The following is an 18,853-nucleotide window of genomic DNA, read 5'->3' as shown; positions in this document are numbered from 1 at the left end:
CTCAGTTTTTTGGGCTGATTGGATGAGGGTTGCCCACACTGGCTGCTGTCTCCACCCACAATGGAGAACTGGCCTATTCTTCACAGTTTGTGAAGAAAATCGAGATAAAATAGATGGCACTGTCATGGCCAAAATCCTTAACATTGGGTTTAAGAGAAATGTTGAACATATGCTGAGCATCCTGAAACCCATCTCTGAAGCTTTAAACAAAATACAGAAAAATAGCTGTTTTATTGCTGATGCTGTTGAAATTTGGAAGGAACTGAGTGAACACTTAAAAACAGAACTACACATGGACAGAATTAAATTACAAGCATTAAAAAAACAAATGGGACAAGTACTGTCTCCAATATTTTGGCAAATATTGTCAATATCCAGTATCAGGGTCAAAACTTAAGTGCTGAGGAAGAGGAGTTAGCTATGACATGGGTATCCAGCAATCATCCATCTGTAATGCCAACTGTAATAAACTTCAAAGCTAAGGGGGAACCATTCAAGAAATATATGTTTGCTGAAGATATTTTAAAGAAAGTCACACCAGTGAACTGGTGGAAGTCACTTAAGCTCTCTGGACCCAGCTGTTTTAGCAAACTATCGTCCAGTTTCCAACCTTCGCTTTCTGGCGAAGGTTGTTGAGAGTGTGGTTGCGCGACAGCTCCCCCAGTACCTGGAGGAAACCGTCTATCTAGATCCGTTCCAGTCCGGCTTCAGGCCCGGGTACAGCACGGAAACGGCATTGGTCGCGTTGGTTGATGATCTCTGGAGGGCTCGGGACAGAGGTTGCTCCTCTGTTCTGGTCCTATTAGATCTCTCAGCGGCTTTTGATACCATCGACCATGGTATCATGCTGCGCCGGTTGGAGGGGTTGGGAGTGGGAGGCACTGTTTTACGGTGGTTCTCCTCCTATCTCTCCGACAGGTCGCAGTCTGTGTTGGCTGGAGGGCAGAGGTCGACCTCAAGGCACTTGGTTTGTGGGGTGCCACAAGGGTCGGTCCTCTCGCCTCTCCTGTTCAACATTTATGTGAAGCCGCTGGGCGAGATCATCCGTGGTTTTGGGGTGCAGTGCCATCTGTACGCTGATGACACCCAGCTGTACATCTCCACCCCAGACCACCCCAACGATGCCCTTGAAGTGATGTCCCGGTGCCTGGAGGCGGTGCGGGTCTGGATGGGGCGGAACAGGCTCCGACTCAATCCCTCCAAGACTGAGTGGCTGTGGCTGCCGGCGTCCCGATATAGTCAGCTGGTGCCATCGCTGACTATTGGGGGCGAGACATTGGCCCCCACGGAGAGGGTGCGTAACTTGGGTGTCCTCCTGGACGCACGGCTGTCCTTAGAAGAGCATTTGACGGCCGTGGCCAGGGGGGCTTTCTATCAGGTTCGCCTGATACGCCAGTTGCGCCCCTTTCTGGATCGGGACTCCCTATGCACGGTCACTCATGCCCTTGTTACTTCCCGCCTTGACTACTGTAATGCTCTCTACATGGGGCTCCCCTTGAGGAGCACTCGGAGGCTCCAACTGGTGCAGAATGCGGCCGCGCGGGTACTTATGGGGGCGGCATGGCGCTCCCACGTGACACCTCTCCTGCGCGAGCTGCATTGGCTTCCGGTGGTCTTCCGAGTGCGCTTCAAGGTGTTGGTTCTCATCTTCAAAGCGCTCCATGGCTTAGGACCCAGTTATTTACGAGACCACCTTCTGCCTCCGATAACCTCCCACCGGCCAACACGCTCCCACAGAGAGGGTCTCCTCAGGGTGCCGTCTGTCAGGCAATGTCGGCTGGCGACCCCCCGGGGAAGAGCCTTCTCTGTGGGGGCACCCGCCCTCTGGAATGAGCTGCCCCCAGGGATACGACTAATCCCGGATCTCCGGACCTTCCGCCGGGCCCTGAAGACGTTTTTATTTCAGCAAGCCGGGCTGGGTTAAAAAATTTTTTAATTGGTGAATTTTATGGGTAATGGGGTTTTAAATTGGAGAAGCCTAAGATAATTTAATTCTGTTTTAATGTATTTTAATATTTGTATTGTGTGTTTTTAATTTTGGCTGTTCACCGCCCCGAGTCCTTCGGGAGAGGGGGCGGTATAAAAATTTAATAAATAAATAAATAAATAAATAAAATAAGCACTTGGATTTAGAGACTGTTCAAGTAATGATTTCACTTTTAACAGCAGTAGCTTCTTCTGCAGGCGTTGAAAGAATATTCTCTTCCTTTGGACTCATTCATTCTAAATTGAGAAATCGTTTGGGACCCGATAAAGCAGGAAAGCTTGTTTTTCTTTTCCAGATTATGAACAAAGAAGAAGATGAAGATGACGAGTGAGCTACAGGGGACAGTATTTAAGTTTTTCATGTGTAGGCTGGGCTGACAATCTAAGTTTCTTAAAATACATATATTTTGTTTAGCCAAATTAGTTAACAAACATGGATGTTTGTTTAAACAAATAACATATGCTGTAATGTTATTGTTTCAGTTGAATAAATCTATTTAAATTGTTATTATTAAGGTAATTATTATTTTTCTTCTTCCTAAGTACAACAGAAAAGTTGTCCAAATATGAATGATTAAGCTATTAAACTGGGGATAAAAAAACTAATATGAAAAGTTGTTATTCTAAAAATCTTCATCTACTTGCATATTAAAGTTATACAAGCAAGAATTAGTCTTTATGTAGAAAACTATGATTTAAATCAAGCCTTACTGACTAGTGATTTAAATCGTGATTTAAATCAGTTTGATTTAAATCAAATCCACCCTGCTATGTGTGTCCCATTTTTGCCAAAAATACGTCCATTTTTGGCCTGCAGAGTGCTTCTGGGGGCCGGGGAGAGCGAAAACAGGTGTGGGAGCCTGAAAACGGGCTATGTAGTGCAATGCAGAGTGCTTCTGGGGGCCAGGGAGGACAAAAATGTGACACGCGGAAGGTTCGGGAGCCCAAAAATGAGCCGTACAAAGCAATCCACAGTGCTTCTGGGGACCAGGGAGGGTGAAAACATGATGCGCAGAGGGTTCGGGAGCCCCAAAACGGGCCTGTATTCAGTTTATAAAACGCACTGAAATTTTCATCCACTTTGGGGAGGGGGGGAGTGCATCTTATACTCTGAAAAATACGGTATATTTGCCAACTAGAATTAGGAAAAAATTTCTTTTCTATAATATAGAGGTCCACAACCTTTCCGGCTTGGTGGTCCAGCAGGAGGGAAGAGGGGATGGCTTTGTATGAGTGGTGGGTGTACGTGCAAGCGCACATAGCTCCATTTGTACAAGCGGCAGGAGGAGCCCACTGCTTACACAAATGGAGCTTTGAACGTGAGCATGAGAGCCTGCCATTCACACAAGTGGAGCTGCACATGCACTCGCTTGCCGCTTGTGTGGCCTTGTTTGAATGGGTTGCAGCCCATTAGTGGGCCATGGCCTGGAGCTTGAGGACCCCCATGTTTGTGTACCATACTGTACATTCATGAAGAACACTCCTAAAAAATCTATTTGCCACATCTTTCAAAGGCATAAAGAATGAAAGATAACTGGTGTGAGAGAGAACCCCTAAATCACATTTCTTCAATCTTTCAGATACACTGGATTACATTTCCCTTATCTGCATAGCCCCCATAGTGGGCCAATACTCAACCTCTAGGGAACACTATTTTTTTTTCTTTAAAACATATTGATACCTTTTCCATTAAGCACCAATTATATGAAACCTTGTGCTGGACTCTCATACAAAAAAATTAATGACAACTTGAAATGAAAAAGGAAAATATATAATAACAGAATCAATTAATAAAAAGAAACTCATTTTATCTACTCATTCTAATGTATAAAATAATATGAATTAATCCAAGGAATAAATAATGTAGGGTCATGCCTGGAATTTTGGTTTCTATTAAGCAATTACAAAGAGAAGAATGAGTTGATAAAAAGATGAAAGATACTTAATGATGAATTCTATAGCCTTCTCAACTCAGCAGCTTTGTCAGAACGCCTCTTCAGGAGAAACCGGAAGTGTCGCAGCAAGACCGGCTGGAAAAATAGCGGGCTCCAACAAGCTCTGCAAAAATCCAGCCAGAAAAAACGTTGTCAGGGGGGGTCTTCGGATCAGAACTGTCCTGTCCTAGGGACAGTGAAGGAGGAGAGGCGTCTCGGACGACCAAGAGGAACAGGCAAGTTCCTTGAAAGGTCGGAAGCAACTCTTCGGACCAGCAGCAAAGGTGGTGACCATTGTAAAATGACCACTCTGAAGCTGGGGCAACTGGACTATGTTTTTGTGCAGGAGCGGTGTTGGAACAGAGTGCTGGTACTGGGTGAGTGACTGGCCAACTCAAGGTAAAAGAAAATTTCGAATTGGAACATTAAAAGGTGTCCTGGAGATGAAATGAGTGGCTAATTGGCACTTGGGAAATTCTTTGGAGGGAGAAGAACAAAGTGGCTAGAATACTAAAGCCCAAGAAAGTTTTCGTATCTATAATTGGATTTGGAGAAATTAAAAATAATAAAAGAAAAGAATCCGAGGAAAACTATTTTTTATGTGGATTAAAAATATTTTTGACAGCTTTGACATTTAGTTGGTTTGAGAATATTGTGGATTTGAGAGAGACATCTGCTGGTGGAAAGAGAGTACTGCAATATTTGTTGGAAAATAGAAGAGAAAGTACAGCTGTGACCTTGACTACTAAAAGATAATTTGGAAACTATGAGAACTTTTAAGGAGTATTTGTCTTTCTACATTGCTTGGTTTCAATTCTCAACGGCTGTGGAAGATAACAAATCTTTAACTTGGAGTGGACTGGATAAATATTCGAATTGGACATTATTTGAAAACAAAATGAGACTGTATAGATTTTAAATTTTAATTAAATGTGACATAATTCAAAAGTGTTAACAATTTCTTAAATTGGCAATATGGAGTCTTGGATGTGTGAGGAATTAATTGAGATATTTAAAAATATGCGTGAATCACTAAAGGGTAATAAAAAGTCAGAAATTTTGCTGGAACACAGAGAAGAGGAAATAGGGGAGGAGGTGGTAAAAGAGAGCATAAATGAGGAGCAAGAAAATAATATTGAAGGAAAAGGAACTGAATGCAAAAAGCAGTTAGATGATTTCAGTGGGATTTACAGAGACAAAAAAAGAGTAGATAGGTGGGAACATCCCCCCCAAAAGAATCAATCAAACGGTAAAGAGGGAAATAGTGGAAAGAGATTAGGAGAGTGGAGAGAATTACTCGAATAATATATCTAAAAGTGAGAAAAAGAATTCAGAAGAAAAGATATAATAAATATAAAAAGAAGAAAAGAAAAAGCAGAAGTTAAGAGAATGGGATAAAAGGAGAAAACTATCAAGAAGTGGAATTTTGGAGAGACCAAGAGAAAATGGTTAAAGAAGGGAAGATTAGTGAAAAGGAGGAAGGGAAATAAGGTACATACTAGTAGATTTAAGGGAACTGTATTAATATGATTAATTGTGGTCAACTAAGTTAAAGGGTTTTAATGTAAGATTTGAATATGATGATGTATAGTGCTTTTAGTAAAACAGAATAGCAGAGGAAATGTGAAATGGCAATTTGGTTTAATTTTGAAGACAATTTAAATTAAGAGACAAAGTTGAAATGTTAAAAAGTGGGATGGGGATTTTGAGAAATATATTCTGTAATGGAGAAATCAGATAATTGATGTTATTGTAAGAGATTAGGAATTAAGAATGGAGAGTGATACTGTTTATGTATTATGTATTAAGAAGAAATTAAGATAAGATAAAGAAATATGGAAAAAGAATATTATGGCTGAAATTGAAAACATGTAAAATGGACTTGGGGAAAAAAAGAATAATATAGTAGAAGCTGAAATAACAAGATATGGTGAAAAATGATTAATTTGTGATAAATAATTATATAAAAGAGATGAATATGGAAAAAATGGGAAGATTGGAATAGATTATAAAGATTAATATATATAAGATATATAAGATGTAACCTGGTCAACACTCTGTTCATAAAATATGTATGATGAAAGAATAATTCTAATAAAAACAACCCTCAACAGCTTTGTATCATAATCTAATGTTTCAAATGCAAGCTAATCATATTGTAAGAAAATACAGCTAGAAACAGAAGCTTGCAAGAGAGATGTTCCCAACATCTCTTTAAGATTGCTGTTTCACAAAAATCTATAGTGCTCCGAAATATCTAACTGCTGACAGTTGCTCCATAAAAAAGCTATTATTATTGCAGATGAAAATCAGAGGCATAGTCTCTTCCACCTTATCTTCTGAGATCATGTTTTGAGCAAGATTTGAACCACGGATTTCCAGGTTTGAAGTTCAGTCTTTTAACTATTATAAAATACTGGCTATATTGTATGAAAGTATAGTATGAAAGTAAGTTTGTGAATTTTAAAACTAGCCATAATTCTGCAGTTTTGTGATTTATAATGTGATCAGAGCTTCATCTCTAAATCCTATTATTAAATAAAGAGATTGTGGTTAAACAAATAATGCTTAAAATAGTATACTGTTTCATATTATCAACACATTGAACCAACAAGAGCCCTGGTGGCACAGCAGACTAAAGCACTGTTATTAATATCAGCTGCCTGCAATTACTGCAAGTTCAAATCTCACCAGGCTCAAGGTTGACTCACCCTTCCATCCTTTCTAAAGTAGGTAAAATGAGGACCTGGATTGTGGGGGCAATAAGCTGACTTTGTATAAATATACAAAAGTATGAAGGCTATTGCTTAACGCATTGTAAGCCGCCCTGAGTCTCCGGAGAAGGGCGGCATATAAATTAAAAAAAAAATCACTGACCTTGCTGAAAAAGATAACTGACTGCATCCCTTTTTAGCAACTTTTCTGTTGCTCAATCCTGCATATCAGTTTGGAGGTATTTTGAACATTCATCATTGTAAAATTCTTCAACTTGATACTTTCAGACTCTCTTATATGAACTATTTGCTTCCGGGCATGCCACAATATTTCAGTTGGATTAAGGTCAGTGTATAACATATTTTCTGTTTCAGCTATTCTGTTGCACATGTAACTTTTGCATTTAGGATTTGAGTTGCATGACTCACAATCATTTAAGCTTGGATAGATACCATGACAGTTACAAAACAGACCAAACCATGTATTTTCATCACCGTGCTTCATGGCTAGGATGATGTTCTCTTGTTGGAATGCAGTATTCTGTTGTCTCAAACATGCTTGTCAACAATAACTGGACAGCCAGCCTGGAGTAGAGGTTAACATGCTGGTCTAGAAACCAGAAGACGGTGTATTCTAGTCCCAATTTAGGCAGAGAAGCTGGCTGTGACTTTAAGCCAATCACTCTCTCTCAGCTCAGTCTTCCTCAGAGTGTTGTTATGGAGAAAATAGGAGGAGGAAAGAATATAATGTATTTTCACCACCTTGAGTTACTTATAAAGTAAGGTGAGATAAAGGTGATGCGACCTCAAATTGCTGGTTAACTGAAATGGGAATGAACAGTTTTTATGGTTCTGTCTATTGAAAATTCTAGCATATCGTACACCGTACATCGGCTGTACACCGCCCTGAGTCCCGCAGGAGAAGGGCGGTATAGAAATAAAATAAAATAAAATAAATAAATATGTATGTTTGAATAGAAAATAGTAAAAAGAAATCATTTTTAAAAAGGTAAATTGTGTATTTATGAAACTAAGAGAATAATACAAAAGACCTGAATTAATATGTTCTCATCATGGGAAGTTGACAATTACATGCAGAAAAGTGAAAGTATAATTTAAATTACTAACAAATAAGATAAAATGTGTCAGAAAGTATGAGCTGGTTTCATCTAGATCAGGGGTCTCCATCCTTGGCAATTTTAAGACTTGTGGACTTCAACTACCATAATTCCTCAGCCAGCTTTGCTGATCTAGATTGTGTGTGTGTGGAAGCAGATTAATGATTCTACATCTCATTTTCCAGTGATAATGAAAGAACCAGGATGAGTTTAGGAGAAAACAGGAAAAAGAGCGAGACAGAAAAGCTGGATTGTCCAGAGAAATCTGTAAAAGCCAGGCCAAAGCAAAAACAAAAATCTGTTTACAAAACAAGAAACAGTCAAGTTATTTTAATTAAGAGGAGGAGGTCTGGATGATACTTTTTGGTTAGGGTTTTTGCCTATTAAAGAAAATATTGTAGAATTTGTATAATCTGCAGATAGGGATAAAGCAACAAAATCAATGAAATATGTATGTTTTTAAAGCAAGGTATTTCTGAATGAATAATGAAAAATTGCAAGTTATATATACATTGAAGTGTATTCATGTACTTTGATAGAATGCTTAGATAAACTCTCTCCAATCTCCAGTCAGAAAAGACAGATGCTCAACTTTAAGTACCTGGCAAAAGCAGATTATCTAGACCTTTTTCAGGTGAAATCCAGGTTTCCTTATAATACCAAGATGGCATTGGTCACACTTATGGATACTTTTGGAGGACCAACTATAAGGGTGGTATATCCATCCTTGCAACTCTGGGTTTCTCAGCTGCTTTTGATACCATTAATTATAGTATCTTTCTGGACCAACCGAGGGCAATAACAATAGGTTCTGCTCCTTCCTCCAAGGTCAGTTCCAATCAGTATTGGGAGAAGAGTCAGAGAAAGATCCTAGTCCTAGATCTTTTTATGGGGGTTTCTTGCTTCTCCAATATAACATCTATATGAAACCACTGAATCAAAACAAATCTTTACTACAGTCAAACACCAGCACAAGGAGGATGGGGTACAGTTAATTCAAAAAGCACTGAAACAAAAAGATATATAACAGAAAGTATATATAAAAACAAAAGTTGAAAAGCAGTTTAAAAGAAGGATTAGGAACATGAGATGGGTGTAAAGGAATATAAGTGGTATATGTGTGAATATAAGTGCTCTTATACTGTAAGTTAGTATGTGGCAAACTAAAACTATTATAGCACAGCACACTCTAGCGTAAGAAATTACATGCTCATTGAGATTAGTTTATGATACAGGTCATCATCTGATGGATATTAAATGCAGCTGTGGCTAACCTGGAAATATTGTATATTGTAACAGAGTATCTGAAAGCAGTAAGGTGGTATAGAATTGTCCTGGGTATTTATGCAATAATAGTGAGATGATGCTAGTATGAATGTCTATGTAATAGGGACTGAAAAACCATGTGCTCTGTTGTTTCTGTGTATCGAGTCACAGGAGCATAGTCTCTCCAGGTAAGGAATCTTCTGGTATTGGCATTCAAGGACAGCTGAGGGAAAGCTATGACATCATGCCAAGGTCCTCTGCTGGTTAGGTACTTTTCAGTTTAATTAGGTAACTTATAGGGGAGTAAGAGTACCTGATGGAATCATCAGCAATAATGGCTGGAGACCTGGCTGGATCCAACTGGCACTTTATATCTGTGACATGCTGTTCAATAAATGCTTTGGCCAGTAAGTTTATTCGTTGGCATTGGATGAAATACTTTCTATGCTGACATTAGCTACCATAAGACGCACCGGAGTATAAGACGCACCTACCTTTTTTGTTGAGGAAAAGAAGAAAAAGAAATCTCCCTCAGCCTCTGAGCAATTTTGCCTCATTGCAGCAAACAGCCTGCTTTACTTTCATTTTCGTTTTCAGCACAGCTTGATTAGCACAAGGAAAAAAAAATCTGCTCCAGCAATTTACCTCTTTGCAGCAAGCAGCAGAGCCCTGCTCCAATCAACTTGTGCTAATTAGGTTGTGCTGAAGCTGAAAGGAGCTGTTTTTTTTCTTGCTATTTGCTTGCAAGGAGGTAACTGCTGCGAGGCAGAGGCCAAAGGGTGGGGGCCAGTGGGCGGGCGGGGCTACATTCGGTATATAAGACGCACCTAAATTTTCACCCCCTTTTAGGGGGGAAAAAGGTGTGTCTTATGCTCCAAAAAATACGGTATATATCTTTACCCCTTGTTAAACAAATGATATCATCAAATGTTGCCACTCAGTGCCTGGAGGCTGTGAGGTTATTATGGATGGGGAAGAAGGTGTCACTCAACTCAAGCAAGTTGCACTAGCTTTGGGTTTAGGGATCCCCTAGTTTTCTCTTTTTAAATATTTAACAAAGTAGCATTCCCTTGTGTACCTAATTGGTACACAATTCGGAAAGCCGCTTGGATTCACAATCTCCACTTGAAAGCACATGGAAACAGTGGCTAGGATGAGGATGAGAGGCAGTTAGCGTGAGTTCACTTTGTGTACCAATTGCATCTGTTCCTGGACCAGGAGGTTCTGCTCATGGCCATTCATGCCTTACTTACTTCTCGACTGGAGTATTGCAATATACTCTACAGGGGAATACTGTTAATACTTGGAAATTTCAACTGATTCAGAATGAAACAGTACATACAGTTCTGGCCACAGCAAGGTTCATCCATGCTACAGTATACTGCTGTTGCAGAAGGTGCACTACCTTCCAGTATGCTTTCTGGTGCAATTCAAAATGCTTATTACCCCATTTACAGCCCTGCATGGCACAGGACCAGAATACTTGTGGGACCATCTGTCCCTGTGTGTTTCTGCCTATCCAAATAGATTAGTCAGTGTGGACATGCTGTAGATCTTCTCTACTGAACTGTATCATTTGGTGTCACCTAGGTGATATACATTTCTTTTGTAGTACCTGTTGTAGTACCTATTGTAGGCTCCCTGTGACATATGGCAGTCCAGCTTTCTTGACTTTCCCACAGGGCTGAGTAGTTTGTGTCTACTCAGTAGTCTGAGTAGACACAGGGCTATTATTTATATCCCCATATAGTATAATTGTGTTATAAGAGCCTGGCTATTATATTAAGATTATTTTTAACTTACTTTGTGCTTTGAAGTTTTATTATATTTATGTCAATTGTTAGCCAGAGTAATTAACAAATGGATAGCCATACAGATTCAATGAATGGGTTTTTTTCCAATTAGCTATTAAAGGACTGCTGTCTCCAGCTCCAAATTTACTCTTTGTTTACAGAAATTACCAAGTGAATATTTAACATCTTTTAAAAAATAAGGGACCCTCAAAGATAAACTTTGCATTGAATGTACCATATTTTTCACACTATAAGACGCTTCCCCTCTCCCAAAAGTGGGTGGAAATGTCTGTGTGTCTTATAGAGTGAATATTGTGGCGGGGGGAGGGGGGTTGGTGTGGCGGCGATGTTCGCCACCACCACCAGGGAATGCTAGAGCTTTCACTGCTGATCAGCTCATTGGTGATCGGATCGGCCTACCAGAATACTGCTGATGAGCTGTTCTAGGCAGCGGGGATCGCCGCTGCCGATTACTGCCGCCACCCATTTGCTGTGCAGCAGCGGCGATCCTCGCCACCTAGAACAGCTGATCAGCAGTATTCCAGGAGGCAAATCCAATTGCCAATCAACAGCTTGGCAGCGAAGGCTCCAGCATTGCTCACCGGCAGCAGCAGCAGCTCAGCTCAGTTGATCAGTGGTGGGCGCAATGGAGCAGAGCCCTGATGAGCCATGTGCTAGGGCTGCGATACCATACTGAAGCTGACCAGGCTGTTTGCTGTTTGCTGTATGGACGCTAGCCAGATGAATACTGGATGGATGGTGGAAGGCAGAGGTAGATTTTTTGTTTCTTGTTTTCCTCCTCTAAAGCTAATATACGTCTTATAGTCCGGAGCATCTTATAGTGCGAAAAATACGATATTTGGCATATATCATTTGAGAGTATTTTGTTTGCTCAGTAATGCTATCTCTTATCTTTCATGGTTACTGTCCTAAAGACAGAACTTTTGAGAGTTGATACGAAGTTGAAGATGCACTCTTTTGCAGGCCACTAAAGTAATGTGGCTCTATAAAAAGATACATAAAAAGGTACATTGAGATCAAATGCTCAATGATAAAAATGAAACAGGATCAAACCTGCCATACATAATATATATCAGACAGTGTTAGAATTTCTTTTTCATTTGAAATTCAGATTCAGCATTATTACAATGTTGAGTAGAAGGTTTTCAAATTAATATTTAATTTCTCTCAGTCTTCACCAGTCTTAGAGCAGGTTTAATTTGTTAAGAAGTACAGGATCCCACTTTTATTCAGAAATTTCTAGAATAACATTTAACAGGACACAGTGTGTTAAAAATTTCCAGAATTATATTTAATAGGTCACGATCATTCTGGAAATTTCAGTAACCATGAAAGATAAGAGACAACATTATTGAGCAAACAAAAGACTCTCAAATGATATATGCCAAGTACATGAAATGCAAGGTTTATTTTTGAGAGGCTCTTATTTATTAAAAAAGAGAGTTCTATCCGTTCTATTAGCCCATACATATGGTACTGGTCACATTGCTTTATCTACAGCACACACAAAAGATGCATTGTGTGTGTAAACTGTATTTCACTAGGTCTCTTCACTATGAAAACAAACTCAAAGGCAGCTATTGTTAGCAACACAGAACTTATGTAAGGGAAGAGTTAGTCAGAAGCAACTGCTAAGAAGGGTCTACTACAAAGACGTGGGAGTCAAACTATTTTCCAAAGCATGAAACAATGGATGAAACTAACCAAAGAAGCAACCCATAACTAATGAGAAATTTCCTAAGGATGAGAGCAATCAATCAATGGAATAGCTTGCCTTCAGAAGTTGTGGGTGCGCCATTACTTGAGGCTTTCAAAAAGAGACTGGACAACCATTTAGCTCGATCAGGGGGTTGGACTAGCAGACCTCCAAGGTCCCTTCTAACTCTATTATTTTATGTTCTAAGTTCATTTGGAGCTATTCTTCACAAGTTGAGCTTGTCTGCTACTTTATTCCTCCAATTTATCATAAACAGGAGAAAAAGTACAAAGTGTTTTTTTGTTAAGTCACTAGAATAACAATTTCTGGAACATATATGGATTTTAAAATTTTGGTTTGATTTATTTAGAACTATAAAAAAGAAGCAAATGGAAAATAGAAATTTAGCAATAATAAAGCAATATTGGTCAATGTTAGTTAACAAAACTGATGTTATCACTTCCATGTATGAGATTTGGACAACTGTTACCTTATTACTCTCTCCCTTAAATAGGATCTGTCTTGACCTGAACTCAAAAATAATTTTGAAAATTACGGAAAATACAACAGATATCCTGAAAATTTCTGAACGTTTTTCTGCATCTGTAATTTTAATAGCAAAGTTATCCCCAATTTTTAAAAGGAGCTTTTTTTGTCATTTAATAATAGTATTACAATAAGAATTACAAATATAAACAACGCAACAGATTTAAACAGAGAACAAATTGATTCAAATTAGTTAAGTCAAGTCTTGGTGGAGACTTTTTTTTATTATATGCAGCATTATTAAAATTAGAAAATTGTAAACATATACTTACATTAGAAACCACAGTGATAAATGCATGCGCTATGAGAAATGGCAAAGTTTCCGGAGTTCCATATTCAAAACAGTCCTTCATGAGGGATAGGCCATTTTTTCCACAAAATAAGCAAACATAGCGAAGCAAGTGCAATGGTACTTCTACATCCTATAGAAATAAAAGCAGTTTTTAAAATACACATATATCTTTCTCATTCAAAATAATTATACCCCTACATGCAGGGCTGGGCTTCAAAAATTTTAGCAAGGGTTTCTCTGCCCGGTTGCTGGGTGGGCGTGCACCACAGCGGGGGGGAGGGGGGGTTGCCCTCCCAGCTCTGGAGGCTTTCTTTGAGCCTCCGGGAGGGCGAAAACGGCCTCCCCAAGCTCTGGAGGCCAGAAACGGGCCCGAATGTCCGGTAGGCCCATTTTTCACCCTTCCTGAGCCTCTGTGCACACCCTGCACTTACCTGCATCCAAAACAGGCCGCGTGGGGATTCCTGGGAGGGGCGGGGGGGGCAGCCAGGAGTGGGATTTGGAGGTTCTCCAAACTGCACAGAATCTTAGCTAGAGGTTCTCTCGAACTCCTGCGAACCTCCAGCAGCCCACCCTGCCTACATGCTATTCTGAAATCTTTTCTTCATGAGCACCGAAGCAAAATTTCAGGATTTGTATAAGTTCCATTTGATTTCCATGCACAATTCAATGTACTGATTTGGAACTGTTAAAATTAAATCTATGTAATGTTGTGAAATGCTATATATGAAACTTCTGTAGTTTCACATTTCATATCCATCTGCATGTATTTAGGTTTATACATCAATGCTGAACTCTTTGAAATTCCTGAAAAAGCTGAACATACTCATTTTATGTATTTTTTTAATTTTTTTTTTTTTTTTTTTAATTTGATTTATATGCCGCCCTTCTCCAGAGACTCAGGGCGGCTTACAATGCTTTAAGCAATAGCCTTCATTCTTTTGTATATTTTATACAAAGTCAGCTTATTGCCCCCACAAACTGGGTCCTCATTTCACCTACCTTAGAAAGGATGGAAGGCTGAGTCAACCTTGAGCCTTGGAGAGATTCGAACCAGCAGAAATTGCAGGCAGCTGTGTTAATAACAGGGTGCACTAAACCCTTGTACTATCAAGGCTCTTGTCTTTATAGATTTGGCACTTCAACTCTATATAATCACATAACTTTGCATATTGTGACTATGAAGCTGAACATAACTGTGATATAGTATATTCAGTCTATACAGAATAAAAGAGTGAAGCTATACTTGTTTATTCATCCAACAGTAAAAACGTAGCATAAGTTCTTTTAAATTGGTTACGGATAGTTTATACTGTTTTTTAACTTGTTTTAATTGGATTGTTTTTATCTGTTATGAGCTTGGCAGAGTAGTTTAGGTAAGCTACGTAGCCATACAAATTTAAAAAAAAAAAATGTGGTGCAAGATTCTAACAATCCAACAGTCACCTGTTGTGGTCCGCCGGCGGCCTGCAGAGCTGCAGCAGAGTTGGACAGTGAGGAGGTTGGGGAGGAACATGGGCCAGTCCTAAAGTCTGGGGAAGGCTCGGACGAGGGCTCTGCGTCGGAGGCAGAGATGGGGCCAGGGCCATCTGTGAGTTATGTGCTGCCCCCGGAGCCTCCAGAGTCAGACATCAGCGAGGCAGAGTATGCTCATGCACAGAGCTGCCACAAGGCAAGATCAGTTAAGACAAAAAGGATGACTTGGGAGTAGGGCTTGGAGATGATTGGCCCCTCCCATAAAACATAAAGGAGGAGCAAAGGCACTTGAACCTTTGCAGGAAGCAACTTTGTTCGTTCTGGTCGGTTTAAATTCTGAAGCTCCGTTTTGATTCTGTGCCCCATGTGGCCTTGAAAAGCTCATTGCCAATTAGGTCTTTGGCAGCATGTCAAGGGAGATAAAGGTGACTTCTGTCGGACTCTTTACAAACTATCTGTGACTCATTATGGGCTGTGAATGAACATAATTCACAGCCGTTGAAATAAAAAAAGGGTTTTTGGATCTAATTGTGTGCTTTTTACTGTCTCAGGAAGCCTAAGTCAGAACAGTACCAGGCAGACTCAAACACAAAATACAAGGCAGTATACAGATTTATATAGCTATTTTTCCTATTCTAAACTTATCTGATCATTAAGACTTATAACAGAATCTATTTTAAAGATACCTCTTTAAAGGTGGGATACAAATAATAAATAGATTGTTAGAGACCTCCCACTTTAAAAAAAAGCATACAAGAGAAAGCTGTTCCCTGGACTGCTTCTAGGCTATGAAATGCAGTCTTTTGAAAGTTATATTTGGCCTTTGTTCTATTAGTATTTAGATCAGGCATGTCCAACCCACTGCCCATAGGTCACATGTGGCCCTGACAGCTAGTACTGTGACCCGCAAGATCATACACTTTTAACACTATGTGTATTTGTATACATTAACTATATTATATATTTTATATGCAGCCAAAAACAATTCTTCTTCACTCGATGGGGTCCAGGCAAGCCAACTAGTTGAAAACACCTGATTTAGATAATCTGTATGGATTAATATATTTTCCCCAGCCTTTTATTACTAATTTCAATATTATTTTCACTTTTTATTTTTATTTTTTTAAATATTAGCCTCCTTCAGTATTTGCTACAGTAGAAAGTCAGAGGATATATGAAATAAATAGGCTGTAGAAAGTAATATTGATTCTGTATAATGCACCTTAAGGATCTTACTTAATAAACTTTTATACCAACTGAATTCAGGACAATACGTAAGCCACTAGAATGCTTTCATGAACAAAAGTAGTAGGCTATAATTTTTGATGCTGTACATTTTAAATAGAAATTGAAAACTTACATTCATGTCACAGAATGCCCCTAATATATTGCTTTCTTGTGCAGAAATATCCTGTTTAAAAAAGCATAAATTATTTCAAATAGGTAAAAATTTAAGACACATATGCAGAAAATAATTATCAAAAAATAAAATCCAAAATACAATTATTCCCTTACTCTGTTCTCTCTTTGTATCTCATCTAGGATCAATAAAAATATAGTATTTTAATTTGTACATATTGTCCAAACTAGTAAATTATTCATCTTAGTAATTACCAGCATAAAGAAACAAATCCCTTTACATGCTGAAACTAGGATTTAAACCTATTTCAGGGATAGTATAACAATGTCTTGAAAGGCAACTGTAAAAAAAAAAAAGGCATATTATTTCACAGCACTGGTTCTCTTGCACCATGTTAAAAGTCCAGTTCTACTGATGGAAAGGAAGATATAATCATTGCTTTAAAATTATAAATTACTGTTCTTGAATGTTAATTAAAATTGATATAGCAAATTACATGTATAACTGTTTTAAAAGTAATGTATAATTTGTAAAGCTGAGTCAATATTTGCCACCCTCAGGTTCATCGCTGTTTTCTCTTTTTTAATCTTAATGATGGTTAGGATCAAACAGGTCGAACAAAGCTATGGTTTGATGTTGGACGATTTCTACAAACTGTAAATGGCATAAATTCAGAACTGTGTTCCTGTCATGCAGCTACCTGTGTTTAACACAAGTTTCAGACATATATTAGTTATATAATTCAAGAAAATATTATACAGGTACTCCTTGACTTAAAATAGTTCATTTAGTGATCATTCAAAGTTACAACAGCCCACAAAAAAGTGACTTATGACCATTTTTCACACTTACAACCATTGTTGCATCCTCATGGTCATGTAATCAAAATTCAAACCCTTGACAACCGACTCGTATTTATGACAGTTGTAGTGTCCTGGGATCATGTAATCATCTTTTGTGACCTTCTGACAAGCAAAGTCAATGGGGAAGTCAGATTCACTTAACTGTGTTGCTAACTTAACAACTGCAGCGATTCACTTAAAACTGTGACAAGAAAGGTCTTAAAATGGAGCACAACTCACTTAACAAATGTCTTGCTTAGCAACAGAAATGTTGGTCTCAATTGCAATTGTAAATCAAGGACTACCTGTACTCTGAAAATTTTAACTTTTGTTGCAGTCACATTTATATGGTCCACTACTTTCTCCCCAAACTTAGTAGGTATAGAACAGGGTAAAAACATACTGTATGTTTTAAATGGACACATTTTAAATGTGACATAAATTATGACATCTCCAACAAAATGCTCTAGAATTACACATGTTGTACATGGAATTTGTGAACATAAAAGGATTGTCCATGCTCTTAAAGCTGAAAGACTGGTATTGCAACAATAGAAAGATAAATGTATGACCCCATTTACTCAATGGATCAAAAATTACACTTGCCATCTATTAGTAGACTGCCTATAAACGTGTGTGTGTGTGTGTGTGTGTGTGTGTGTGTGTTGTTGTTGTTGTTGTTAAGTTGCTAAATTGTGTTCGACTTCGCAATCCCATGGCCCAAAGCATGCCAGGCCCCTCTAACCTCCAATTTGCCCGACTTCATGTTCATTATGTCAATGATACTATCTAACCATCTCATCTCTGCTGTTTCCTTATCCTTGTGCCTTCAATCCTTCCCAACATCAGGGTCTTCTCCAATGAATCATCTATCTATCTATCTATCTATCTATCTATCTATCTATCTATCTATCTATCTATCTATCATCTATCTGACACATTTGAATGAGATGGAGTTAGTAGCTAGGGCTCCCAATTATGCTGAGGGGCCAAAGAACCATGCAATCTCACCACTACCCCAGGGAGCCAATAGGTTGGAGTTCGAGGGGGAATGAAGACTCGGTGAAGCTTGAGGCAGGTCAAATTATTCAAGCAGTGATAGGCATAGGACTTTTTGATGAGAGACGGAGGATAGACTGTCCCAGAGAAGACATCAGTTGTTTTTGATGTTGGTGTCCTATTCTTCCCTTCTGTATACATGCCCAGGTCTTAATAAGCAGACCAGAGGCCAGGGCTTTCAGCTGCTACTGCTTAATACTAGGTTGGTTAATAACAAAGCTTATCTGATTTGCAATTTCATCAGTGAGAAGGTGGCCAACCTGCCATGTATTATAACACTGTAAGTTTTTAAGAAGAGATTAGATACCCTGTTTCCCCTAAAATAAGACATCTCCTGATAATAAGCCCAATCGGGCTTTTGAGCGCATGGCAATAAGGCCAAGCGCTTATTTCAGGGATCAAAAAAATATAAGACAGGGCCTTATTTTAGAGGAAACACAGTAATTATTTGTCTGAAGTGGTGTACAGTTTCCTACCTAAGCAGGGGGTTGGACTACAAGACCTCCAAGGTCCCTTCCAACTCTGTTATTGTGTTATTGAGACTTGGCTATCCCAGGCAGACAGCACCCTCTCTGAAACATGTCTGGATGACTTTAGGGTTATGATACCAGCTGGGATCTCAAGATAAGGGAGGGGGACTAGAAACTGTTACCCAAGACTTCAGGGGCGCTGCTCCACAAGTTGCCAGTCATGAAATCCTGTTTCTGAAGACAGGGGCAGGGATCAACTGAGATTACAGAGAGGTGTAGAACC

At 39.1% G+C, this 18,853-nt stretch overlaps 1 protein-coding gene across 1 annotated transcript in view; it reads right to left on the bottom strand.

Annotated features, from left to right (window-relative positions):
- Positions 1-18,853, bottom strand: part of USP34 (ubiquitin specific peptidase 34) — a 161,701-nt gene that overhangs the window by 121,453 nt on the left and 21,395 nt on the right. Inside the window, exons 4-5 of the mRNA XM_070932221.1 lie at positions 16,200-16,250; positions 13,347-13,496 (exon numbers count right to left, since the gene is read on the bottom strand). Of these exons, the coding sequence (XP_070788322.1) occupies positions 13,347-13,496; positions 16,200-16,250 (201 nt within the window). The remainder of the gene's footprint in view (positions 1-13,346; positions 13,497-16,199; positions 16,251-18,853) is intronic.

The sequence above is a fragment of the Pituophis catenifer genome, unplaced genomic scaffold (genome assembly GCF_029215685.1).
Source record: "Pituophis catenifer annectens isolate HBS135680 unplaced genomic scaffold, rPitCat1.0.hap2 SCAF_1, whole genome shotgun sequence".
Taxonomy (NCBI): Eukaryota; Metazoa; Chordata; class Lepidosauria; order Squamata; family Colubridae; genus Pituophis; species Pituophis catenifer.
This window is presented reverse-complemented; position numbering and strand designations above follow the sequence as displayed.